The 11662-nt window shown below is 55.9% G+C and overlaps 1 protein-coding gene and 2 long non-coding RNA genes across 5 annotated transcripts in view; 2 read left to right on the forward strand and 1 right to left on the reverse strand.

The window, feature by feature from the left end:
- The first annotated feature begins 212 nt into the window (after positions 1 to 212).
- Positions 213 to 5745, forward strand: LOC678691 (cytochrome P450 family 2 subfamily D member 6). Of its 3 annotated transcripts, none has more exons than XM_077948053.1 (9): positions 213 to 1616; positions 2325 to 2496; positions 3012 to 3164; positions 3253 to 3413; positions 3842 to 4036; positions 4209 to 4350; positions 4551 to 4738; positions 5199 to 5340; positions 5449 to 5745. In XM_077948053.1, the coding sequence occupies exons 1-9, from the start codon at positions 1437 to 1439 to the stop codon at positions 5625 to 5627; spliced, it is 1512 nt and encodes a 503-aa protein (XP_077804179.1). In that variant the 5' UTR covers positions 213 to 1436; the 3' UTR covers positions 5628 to 5745.
- Positions 1942 to 11662, reverse strand: part of LOC107000678 (uncharacterized) — a 36480-nt gene continuing 26759 nt past the window's right edge. The window contains exons 4-8 of the long non-coding RNA XR_013398973.1: positions 7984 to 8142; positions 7626 to 7743; positions 6789 to 7322; positions 3317 to 3553; positions 1942 to 2797 (exon numbers count right to left, since the gene is read on the reverse strand). This is a non-coding gene — a long non-coding RNA (uncharacterized LOC107000678). The remainder of the gene's footprint in view (positions 2798 to 3316; positions 3554 to 6788; positions 7323 to 7625; positions 7744 to 7983; positions 8143 to 11662) is intronic.
- On the forward strand, positions 8931 to 11475 carry LOC144331655 (uncharacterized). Its single transcript, XR_013398998.1, has 2 exons — positions 8931 to 9665; positions 10732 to 11475. It is a non-coding gene; the product is annotated as an uncharacterized LOC144331655 (long non-coding RNA).

Here is an 11662-nt window from a genome sequence, read left to right on the forward strand (position 1 = left end):
TGTCTCTACTAAAACTACAAAAAAATCAGCCAGGCATGGTTGGTGGGTGCCTGTAATCCCAGCTACTCTGGAGGCTGAGGCAGGAGAATCACTTGAACCCTGGAGGCGGAGGTTGCAGTGAGCCGAGATTGCGTCATTACACTCCAGCCTGGGCGACAAGAGCAAAACTCCGTCTCAAAAACAAAATTATATGGGCTCAGTGGTGCCTGTAGTCCCAGCTACTTGGGAGGCAGGAGGTCTACTTGAGGTCACGACTGCAGTGAGCCGTGATCCTGCCACTGCACTCCAGCCTGGGCAACAGAGTAAGACCCTGTCTTTTTTTTTTTTTTTTTTAAGTCAACATATCCTGAACAAAGGATCCTCCATAACGTTCCCACCAGATTTCTAATCAGAAACATGGAGGCCAGAAAGCAGTGGAGGACGACGGCCCTCAGGCAGCCCTGAAGGATGTTGTCACAGGCTGGGGCAAGGGCCTTCAGGTTACTAACTGGAAGCTCTGGGAACAGCCCTGTTGCAAACAAGAAGCCATGGCCAGGCCGGAGCCCAGGAATGCGGGCTGGGCTGGGATCCAGGCGACAGCTTTGAGGCTCACTGGGAGCAGCCTCTGGACAGGAGAAATCCCACGCAGGAAACCTCAGGCATGGCTGAGAAGCGCAGTACTTGGTGCTGGGTCTGTATGTGTGTGTGTGACAATGCGTGTGCCGAGTGTCAGTGTGAGTCTGTGTGCACGTGAGTACTGTCTTCGTGTGGGTGATTTTGTGGGTGTGTGATCGTGTCCCTCCAAGTGTGGACAAGTGTCTGGGAGTGGACAAGAGGTCTGTGCACCATCAGGGGTGTGCATAGCGTCTGTGCATGTCAAGAGTGCAGTGTGAAGCGAAGGGACCAGGCCCATGGCGCCTCTGATCATCATGAGCTCCCTAAGGCCCCAGGTAAGTGCCAGTGACAGATAAGGGTGGTAAAGGCCACTCTGGAACGGGTAGGTGGGGTAAGGAAAGGGGAAGGCCATGTTCTGGAGGAGGGGTTGTGACCACATTAGGGTGTATGAGCCTAGCAGAGAGGTGGATGGCAGGGTGCAATGAGACCTTGGTTATCCCAGAAGCCTGTGCGGGCTTGAGAAGCTGGGAGTGGGGAGAGGGAGTGACTTCTCCAACCAGGCCCCTCCACCACCCTACCCTGGGTAAGGGCCTGGAGCGGGCAGCAGGGGCAAGGACCTCTGGAGCAGCCCCTACCCGCCCTGGCCTGACCCTGTACCCACTGGCAGTACAATCAAAACAGCAGGTTGGCTCACAGCAGAGGGCAAAGGCCATGATCAGCTTCCTTTATAAGGGAATGATCACGCACTTGGTGTGTTGAGAGTGTCCTGCCTGGTCCTCTGTGCCTGGTGGGGTGGGGGAGCCAGGTGTGTCCAGAGGAGCCCAGGGGGCAGTAAGGCAGCTATGGAGCTAGATGCACTGGTGCCCCTGGCTGTGACAGTGGCCATCTTCCTGCTCCTGGTGGACCTGATGCACCGGCGCCAACGCTGGGCTGCACGCTACCCGCCAGGTCCCCTGCCACTGCCGGGGCTGGGCAACCTGTTGCATGTGGACTTCAAGAACACACCATACTGCTTCGACCAGGTGAGGGAGGAGGTCCTGGAGGGTGGCAGAGGTCCTGAGGATCCCCCACCAGCAGCAAACATGGGTGGTGGGTGAAACCACAGGCTGGACCAGAAGCCAGGCTGAGAAGGGAGCGGGTTTGGGGGACTTCCAGGGGGAGGGCATTTGTGCATGGTACGAAGGACTGGATTTTCCAAAAACCAAGGAAGAGTAGGGCAAGGGCCTGGAGGTGGAGCTGGACTTGGCAGTGGGCGTGCAAGCCCATTGGGCACAATATGTTATGGAGCACAAAGTCCCTTCTGCTGACACCAGAAGGAAAGGACTTACGAATGGAAGACAAGTCAGGGTCTTTTAAAGTCAGGTCTTTAAATCAGGAAATCAAGGATGAAGGGTGTGCAGTGACCTGGTTCAAACCTTTTGCACTGTGGGTCCTCAGGCCTCACTGCTCACTGGCATGGACCATCATCTGTAAAATGGGATGCTAACTGGGGTCTATCGGCAATTTTGGTGACCCTTATAAGGTCATAGCTGGGTGATGCATCCAAACTGAGTTCCTCCATCATAGAAGATGTGAACCCCACCCCCACCTCAGGATCATGAGGCCGGGTCTCCTCCTTCCACCTGCTCACTCCTGGTATCCCCGGGGGTCGCCCAAGGCTCAGATAGGACTAGGACCTGCAGTCTGGGGGGGACCCTGGCTTGACGGAGGCCCTGACCCTCCCTCTGCAGTTGCGGCGCCGCTTCGGGGACGTGTTCAGCCTGCAGCTGGCCTGGACGCCGGTGGTCGTGCTCAATGGGCTGGCGGCCGTGCGTGAGGCGCTGGTGACCTGCGGCGAGGACACAGCCGACCGCCCGCCTGTGCCCATCAACCAGGTCCTGGGTTTTGGGCCGCGCTCCCAAGGCAAGTGGCGGTGGGCACAGAGACCTCATTTCCGTGGGCCCTGGGTGGGCGGTGACCGAAGTCCGAGCTGGGCGGAGAGGGCGCGGGGTCGTGGATGTGAAACAGAAAGGCCAGCCAGTGGGGACAGCGGGCCAGGAAACCACCTGCACTGGGGAGGTGTGAGCCTGGGGATGAGGGCGGGGCTTGTGACGAGTGGGCGGGGCCACTGCCCAGACCCGCCAGGAGCCAGGTGGGTGAGGATGGCGCCTTTCCCAGCTGGAATCAGGTGTCGACGAGGGGGACGGCGCATGCGGGATCTTCCCTGAGTGGAAAGGCGGTCAGGGTGGGCAGAGAAGAGGTGGGGCAAAAACCTGCCCCAGCCAGGGAAGCAAGGCAGGTAAGCAGAGTGGGCCCTGTGCCCAGCTGGACCAGGCGAGGGACTGCGGGAGACCTTGGGTAGCGCTGGGTTGGAGTGGGTGGCAGAGGGTGGGGCCAAGGACTTCATGGCCACTCGCACCTGCCTGTCCTGCCCCTAGGGGTGTTCCTGGCGCGCTACGGGCCCGCGTGGCGCGAGCAGAGGCGCTTCTCCGTGTCTACCTTGCGCAACTTGGGCCTGGGCAAGAAGTCGCTGGAGCAATGGGTCACCGAGGAGGCCGCCTGCCTCTGTGCTGCCTTCACCGACCAAGCCGGTGGGTGATGGGCAGAGGGGCACAAGGCAGGAACTGGGAAGGCGGGGGATGGGGAAGGTGACCCCTGACCCGCATCTCCCGCCCCCAGGACGACCCTTTCGCCCAAACAGCCTCCTGGATAAAGCAGTGAGCAACGTGATCGCCTCCCTCACCTACGGGCGCCGCTTCGAGTACGACGACCCTCGCTTCCTCAGGCTGTTTGACCTAACACATGAGGCACTGAAGGAGGAGTCAGGCTTCCTGCGCGAGGTGCAGAGCGATGGACGCCGGGGTCTCTGCAGGGCGAGCTCCTGAGAAGTGCCAGGGCTGCAGTAGGGCCTCCGAGGAACAGGATTTGCAGAGGGCTTGGGAAAGGACATTCCTAGAGAGTCCACTGCTAGAGGAAGGGCCTGGAGGAGAAGGGGAAGTCTCAGACAAGGTCATGGGAGAGGTGTGCCCGGGTCAGGGGGCACCAAGAAAGGCCAAGGACTGTGCCCCCTGTCCGTGGTGATTTCGATTTTGGGTTTCTCTTCTGGCAGCCCACGGCAAGGAGAGAGGGTGGAGGCTGGCACTTGGAGAGGTCAGTGGTGGAGACAGGCAGGCCCTGGGTCTTCCCTGGAGACAGCTGGGGCCTGAGACTGGTCCAGGTGAACACAGAGCACAGGAGAGATTGAGACCCCGTTCTGTGTCTGGTGTAGGTGCTGAATGCCGTCCCCCTCCTCCTGCGCATCCCTGGGCTGGCTGGCAAGGTCCTACGCTCCCAAAAGGCTTTCCTGACCCAGCTGGATGAGCTGCTGACCGAGCACAGGATGACCTGGGATCCAGCCCAGGCACCCCGAGACCTGACTGAGGCCTTCCTGGCAGAGATGGAGAAGGTGAGAGCGGCTGCCACGGTAGGGAGCAAGGGTGGTGGATTGAGCATCCCAGGAGGAATGAGGGGAGGCTGGGCAAAAGGTGGGGCCAGGGCATCCCGGCAAGCAGCATCTGGGCTGATAGGTACAGAATGGGAGGTCATTAGGGGGCTACCCCAATATGTCCCCTGAGCACCCTCTTGGCCCTGCTCAGGCCAAGGGGAACCCTGAGAGCAGCTTCAATGAAGAGAACCTGCGCATAGTGGTGGCTGACTTGTTCTCTGCTGGGATGGTGACCACCTCGACCACGCTGGCCTGGGGCCTCCTGCTCATGATCCTGCACCCGGATGTGCAGCGTGAGTCCAGCTGGGGCCGAGTGCAGGGGGCGAGGGAGGAAGGGTACAGGTGGGGGCCCGTGAACTTAGCTGGGACACCCGGGGCTCCCAGCACAGTCTTGAAAAGGCTCCTGTAAGCCTGACCTCCTCCAACACAGGAGGCAGAGTGTCAGGGCTACCCCCTAGGTGCTGACCCATTGTGGGGACGCATGTCTGTCCAGGCCGTGTCCAACAGGAGATCGACGACGTGATAGGGCAGGTGCGGCGACCTGAGATGGGTGACCAGGCTCGCATGCCCTACACCACTGCCGTGATTCACGAGGTGCAGCGCTTTGGGGACATCGTCCCCCTGGGTGTGACCCATATGACATCCCGTGACATCGAACTACAGGGCTTCCTCATCCCTAAGGTAGGCCTGGAGCCCTCCTCACCCCAGCTCAACACCAGGCCCTGGTGGTAGCCCCAGCATGGCCACTACCAGGTGGGCCCAGTCTAGGAACCCTGGCCACCCAGTCCCTTAATGCCATCACATCAACTGTCCCAGCTTGGTTGTGGGGTCCAGAGTAGAGGCAGGGCTGGCCTGTCCATACAGAACCCCAGTCTAGTGGGGTTCTGATCTGTCGATCAGGACCTGCCAGAATGTCGGACGACCCAATGCCTGTAGGGAGAGGGGGCAGCGTGGGTGCCCCTGAGAGGTGTGACTACGCCCTGCCATGGGGTCAGAGAGGGTGCCCAGGAGCTTCTCAGGTGCAGGACTAGTTGAGAGTCCAGCTGTGTGCCAGGCAGTGTGTGTCCCCCGTGTGTTTGGTGGCAGTGGTACCAACATCTTAGAGCCCAGTCCCCACTCTCACCCTGCATCTCCTGCCCAGGGGACGACGCTCTTCACCAACCTGTCATCGGTGCTGAAGGATGAGGCCGTCTGGGAGAAGCCCTTCCGCTTCCACCCCGAACACTTCCTGGATGCTCAGGGCCGCTTTGTGAAGCCAGAGGCCTTCCTGCCTTTCTCAGCAGGTGCCTGTGGGGAGCCCGGCTCCCTGTCCCCTTCTGTGGAATCTTGCAGGGGTCCTGCCCGGGAGGCAGGCTCACTGACACCCCTCCCCTCCCCTCCCCTCCCCACAGGCCGCCGGGCATGCCTCGGGGAGCCCCTGGCCCGCATGGAGCTCTTCCTCTTCTTCACCTGCCTGCTGCAGCGCTTCAGCTTCTCGGTGCCCGCCGGACAGCCCCGGCCCAGCCACCATGGTGTCTTTGCTTTCCTGGTGACCCCTTCCCCCTACGAGCTTTGTGCTGTGCCCCGCTAGAATGGGGTACCTAGTCCCCAGCCTGCTCCCTAGCCAGGGGCCCTGATGTACAATAAAGCAATGTGGTAGTTCCAACTTGGGTCCCCTGCCCAGGCCCTGGTTGGGAACGTCCTCCCCAGGGCAGTCCCACCCCTGCCTCATTCCTGCTTACCCCACCACCTGGCCGCGTTTGAGACAGGTATGTTGAGGTTGAGCAGATGTCAGCTAGCCTTGCCCATAATCCCATGTCCCCACTGACCCAACTCTGCCCAGATTGGTGACAAGAACTACATTGTTCTGGCATCTGGGGGAAGGAGCCAGAATGGGCTGACTAGAGGTGTCAGCCCTGAGTGTGGTGGAGAGGGCAGGAGTCAGCCTGGAGGCCCACATTTCAGGCCTATCTCAGCCCACCCCTCATCAGGGGCAGCGGTCCCGCCAGCACCATCACAACAGTTACCTCCTTTCATATGTGACACTCCAAAAAGGAAGACAAATCATGGCATCAGGGACTATATGCCAGGGCTACCTCCCAGACCTCAGTCAGCAGGTGCCAGAACGTTCCCTGGGAAGGCCCCAAGGCCCCATGGAAGCCCGGGACTAAGCCACCGTCCTCAGCCTCTGTCACCTCACCACACGACTGGCCACCTCTCTGGGTCCTCAGACATGCCGCTGTCCAGACCCCTGACCAGTGGCAAGTTTGCCCTCGGGGCCAGGCTGGAGCTGGAGAATACTTGCTGGGCTCCAACCCTAGGTGCCATCCTCCCGGTACGGGGTCAGGCAGGGCCCACAGGCTTGGCCAGGGGCCATGCATGAGCCCTGTGGGCCACAGGCCTGCCCTAGGGACAGGAGTCAACCTTGGGCCTATGAGGCACTGGGGCGGGCAGAGGAGGAGGTGGTGGCATGGGCAAGCTGAGAGCCAGAGACCCTGACCCTGACCCTAGTCCTGGCTCTGCCATTACCCCATGTGACCCTGGGCTTCTGTTTCCCTTCTGCCAATGAGAAGGCTGCTTCAGCTGCCCTGAGTCCTGTCTTCCTGCTCTGCCTTCTGGGGCTGTAGCCCTTGCTGGCCTGGAGCCCACCAAAGGCAGGGACCGCTGTCCTCTATGTCTGTCCTCACCGACATAATGGGCTGGGCTGGGCACACAGGCAGTGCCCAAGAGTTTCTAATGAGCATCTGCTTACCTGAGTCCTGGGCAGACCCTCTTAGGGAACAGCCTGGGATAGAGAACCACAGACACTCTGAGAAGCCACTTGAGACCTCTTTTGCCAGAGGACCCTACAGCATCCCTGGCAGCGGTTCCCGCCAGCATTTCTGTAAATGCCCTCTTGCCAGGGTGCGGCCCGGCTGTCAGCACGAGAGGAACGTTGGTCCATCCCCTGGCACCGAGTCAGTCGGAAGGCCGGCCAGGGCCCCCTTGTCCCTTCCAGAGACAATCCATTGTGGTGACGTGGCTCGGTGGCAGGAAGTGCTGTTCCTGCAGCTGTGGGGACAGGGAGTGTGGATGAAGCCACACTGGGTTTCTCTGAAGACGGAGGCCCCAAAAGGCAGCAGCAGGGCCTATAGCAGCAGCAACTCTTGGAATTATTGGAAACTTTTTCTTCACAGTTCTGAGTCTTGAGGGTGTTGGAGGCTGAGAGCCAGTCCAGGCAGAGCTCTGTCATGAGCACGGGGAACCAGTCCCAGGGCCTTATGCTCTTTGCTGTCCTCAGAGGCCTCTGCAAAGTAGAAACCGGCGGCCTTTTGAGTCCCCTGCTGGGAGCAAACCTCCCTCTGAGATGCCCGGGGGCCAGGTCAGCTGTGGTGAAAGGTAGGGATGCAGCCAGCTCAGGGGAGTGGCCCGGAGTTCCTGCCCACCCAAGGAGACTCCTAGGAAGGTCCAGGTACCTGACTCCTGGGCTGTTTCCCTCCCCTCCACAGCTCAGGAAGGCGGGAAAGGGCTGGGGTGTGTGTGACCCTAGCAGTCGCTGAGAAGTAGGATGGAAGCAGCGCCCTGCAGCACGCTGGGCCGGTGGTCTTACCAGATGGATACCCAGCAATTTCCTTTTGAACCTTTTTATTTTCCTGGCAGGAGGAAGAGGAACCCAGCAGTGAGATCAGGCAGGTTCTGTGTTACACAGACAGGGAAACAGGCTCTGTCTGCAAGAAGTCGGTGGGGCCAGGATGAGGCCCAGTCTGTTCACACATGGCTGCTGCCTCTCAGCTCTGCACAGATGTCCTCACTCCCTTGGGACAGCAGCTTGGCCTGCTGGTCTTGAGGTTGAGCCAGCCTCCAGTACTGCCTCCCTGCCCCGCTGCCTCCCACTCTGCAGTGCTCCGTGGCTGCTCAGTCGGACCCATGCTGGAGACATTCCAGTTGAAGCCCCGGGCTGTCCTTACCTCCCAGTCTGGGGTCCCTGCCACCTCTTCTTGCTCAGCAGGAATGGGGCTAGGTGCTTCCTCCCATGGGGACTTCACCTGCTCTCCCTCCTAAGACAAGACAGCAGCCTCCTCGGGGGCAGCATCATTCAGTCCTCCAGGTCCCCTGGGGATCATGACCTGCAGGAGGAATAAGAGGGCAGACTGTGGGCAGAAAGGCCTTCAGAGCACCTCATCGTCCCGTTCTCACACTGGGGTGTCGCAGTCCTGTGAAGTTCTTCCTTTTCAGTTGAGCTGTGGTAACCTTGTGAGTTTCCTGGAGGGGGCCCGCCACTACCCCCGGGACTCCCTGCCATGTGTCTGGGTCTAACTGAGCTCTGATAGGAGAGAGCCCCAGCCCTGAGCCTTCCAGGGGAAGCCTTACCTCAGAGGCTGGCTTCTTCCTACTCTTGACTTTGCGTCTCCACAGAGGGAGGTGGGAGGGGTGACACACAGCTATGAGTGGCGAGCAGTCCTTCCCTGACTGGCCCATCCTCTCCAGGTGCAGTCCCCCTTACTGTGTCAGCCAAGGGGGCCAACATAGCCACCGCACTCCAGGGGTAGAAGAGTGCCAGCCCTTACCCACCTGAGTGGGCACAGTGTAGCATTTATTCATTAGTCCTCACACTGGCCTGACAGTCTCCCCTATGGGCTGCATGACAAGGAGAGAGAAAAGGCTGAGGTGAGATCTGTCAACACCTCAACCTAAAAAATCTATAATTGAACCGGCCACAGTGGCTCATGCCTGTAATCCCAGCACTTTGCGAGGCGGAGGCGTGTGGATCCCCTGAGGTCAGGCGTTCAAGACCAGCCCGGCCAACATGGTGAAAACCCCGTCTCTACTAAAAGTACAAAAAATTAGCTGGTCGTGGTGGCGGGCATCTGTAATCCCAGCTACTTGGGAGGCTAAGGCAGGAGAATTGCCTGAACCTGGGAATTGGAGGTTGCAGTGAGGTGAGATCACGCCATTGCACTCCAGCCTGGTCAACAAGAGTGAAACTGTCTTTTTAAAAAAATCTATAATTGATATCTTTAGAAAGATAAAACTTTCCATTCATGAAATAAGAATAGGAGGCTCTAAAATAAAAATGTTCAAACACCCACCACCACTAATTCTTGACAAAAATATAGTCTAGATGCTGCAGCTCATGCCTGTAATCCCAGCATTTTGGTAGGCTAAGGCAGGAGGACTGTTTGAGCCTAGGAGTTCAACATCAGTCTGGGCCACCTAAGACCCTGTCTGTACAAAAAATTGAAATACTAGCTGGGTGTGGTGGCACACACCTGTAGTTTCAGCTGCTTGGGAGGTTGAGGCAGGAGGATCACTTGAGTCTGGGAACAAGGCTGCAGTGAACTATGATCCTGCCACTGCACTCCAGCCTGGGCAACAGAAAGAGACCTTGCCTTAAAATAAAAATAACATAATAATAGGAATGCAAAATCTAATCAAAGTATACAAGCTAAACTTGAAAAAAATATTTTCCAGAAAGAACAGAGAAGAGGTCAGGAGCTCCAACAGCTAAATTGTTTAGATGTTTCTGAAAGAGGCAGCAGAGACAACAGACTAGGAGGCAGGGAGAGATGTCAAATAAATACATTTCTTTTTTTTTTTTTTTTTTTTTTTTTGAGGCGGAGTCTCGCTCTGTCGCCCAGGCTGGAGTGCAGTGGCGCGATCTCGGCTCACTGCAAGCTCCGCCTCCCGGGTTCATGCCATTCTCCTGCCTCAGCCTCCCGAGTAGCTGGGACTACAGGCGCCGCCACCACGCCCGGCTAATTTTTTTTTTGTATTTTTAGTGGAGACGGGGTTTCATTGTGTTAGCCAGGATGGTCTCGATCTCCTGACCTCGTGATCCGCCCGTCTCGGCCTCCCAAAGTGCTGGGATTACAGGCTTGAGCCACCGCGCCCGGCCACATTTCTTTTTTGTCAAGACAAGTTCTCAGAGATGAAGAACATGAGTTTCCAGTTGAGAAGGAAACATCAACTGTTCAGGACAATGAATGAAGGGGACTCGCCCCTGATTTTGTTGTCAAGAAATTTCACAGCACCGAGGACAGAGCGGAACCTAAACACTTGCAGAGATACAAACAAAAAAGTCTGAGCTTTAGGAATTCAACATTCATCAGACTTCTCCACACCAACCTTTGAAGCTATAAGATAATGAAGACCTTCAAAATCTGAGAGAAAATATTTCCAATCTAGAATTCTATACCTAGCCAAATGCTATGCAAGTATGAATTGAGATCTTTTCAGATACATGTCTCAAGACTACCCCTCAGGAAGCAACTGGAGGTTGTACTTTACTAAAAGGAGAAACGGAAAAGAAGATAACATGGGACCCAGCACAACAGGCAGGGAGAGCCCCTGAGCATAAGGGTGAATGGGGAGCTCAGGAGGACAGCTAGGCAGCAGACCTCCAGGGTGCCCCACCCAGATGGAATCAGGGAGATGGAGGGCTCCTGAGATACGTCTCCATGAAAATGATCATATGGACAAATGACCTGATCTGTCTAAATGCATTGCAAAAGAGATTTCTATTTTTGGCAGAAAATCTGAATGAATGAATTATATAATAGATGCACAGAAAACTAAAGAAAGAGAAGAAAAACCAAAATCATGACTTAACTGGGACTACTGTCTACATTTTTTGTTTTGAGAAAGTCTTGCTCTGTTGCACAGATTGGAGTTTTTTTGAGATGGAGTCTTGCTCTGTCACCCAGGCTGGACTGTAGTGGCATGATCATGTTTCACTGCAGCCTCCACATCCTGTGCTCAAGTAAGTGACTCGCCCACCTCAGCTTCCTTAGTAGCTGGGATCACAGGGCACCACCACACCCAGCTAATTTTTTTTAACAGACAGTGTCTCCCAATGTTGTCCAGGCTGGTCTCAAACTCCTGGACTAAAGCGATCCTCCCACGTTGACCTCTCAAGTAGCCAGGACTACAGGCATGAGCCACTGTATTTTTCCAATTTTTTTTTTTTTTTTTTTTGGTACAGAGTCACACTATGCTGACCAGGCTGGTCTGGAACTTCTGAGCTCAAGTGATCCTCCTGCCTTGGCCTCTCAAAGTGCAGAGATTATAGGCGTGAACTCTCACGCCTGGCCTGTTTACATAGTTTAATAACATAAATCTTCGATACTGATCTAATAAAAATCGAAATATGCCTTTTAGAATGGCTTTCAAAAAGAACAAATGCTGGAGAGGATGTAGAACAACTGGAACCTCTTGGTTATTGCTGATGAGACAGCCACTTTGAAAAAGTTTGAGTTTCTTACAAAATTAAACTTACACTTACTATATGACCCAAAAATTCCACTGCTAGCTCTTTACTCAAGTGTAAGGAAAATCTATGTTCACACAAAACTTGTACATGAATATTAATAGTGATTTTATGCCCCAAACTAGAAACAGCCCAAATGTTCTGGCACATCCAAACAATGGACCACCACTCAACAATAAAAGGAACAAACTACTGATATACATGACTAGATGAATGTCAAATGCTTTGTGCTAAGTAAAATAAACCAGACTGAAAAGGCTACCATACATTTCCATTTATATGACAATCTTCCATTTATATGACAATCTTGCAAAGGCAAAACTACAGGAACAGGAAACTGTTCACTGATTGCCAGGGTGTGGGAGTAGGAGGAAGGGTTG

The sequence above is a fragment of the Macaca mulatta genome, chromosome 10, assembly GCF_049350105.2.
Source record: "Macaca mulatta isolate MMU2019108-1 chromosome 10, T2T-MMU8v2.0, whole genome shotgun sequence".
Taxonomy (NCBI): Eukaryota; Metazoa; Chordata; class Mammalia; order Primates; family Cercopithecidae; genus Macaca; species Macaca mulatta.

Bases quoted from the DNA above. Each gene is read 5' to 3' on its own strand.
- LOC678691 (XM_077948053.1), top strand. From the start codon at position 1,437: ATGGAGCTAGATGCACTGGTGCCCCTGGCTGTGACAGTGGCCATCTTC. The intron at 1,617-2,324 runs GTGAGGGAGGAG...CTCCCTCTGCAG, and splicing joins CACCATACTGCTTCGACCAG to TTGCGGCGCCGCTTCGGGGA. The intron at 3,165-3,252 runs GTGGGTGATGGG...TCCCGCCCCCAG, and splicing joins TGCCTTCACCGACCAAGCCG to GACGACCCTTTCGCCCAAAC.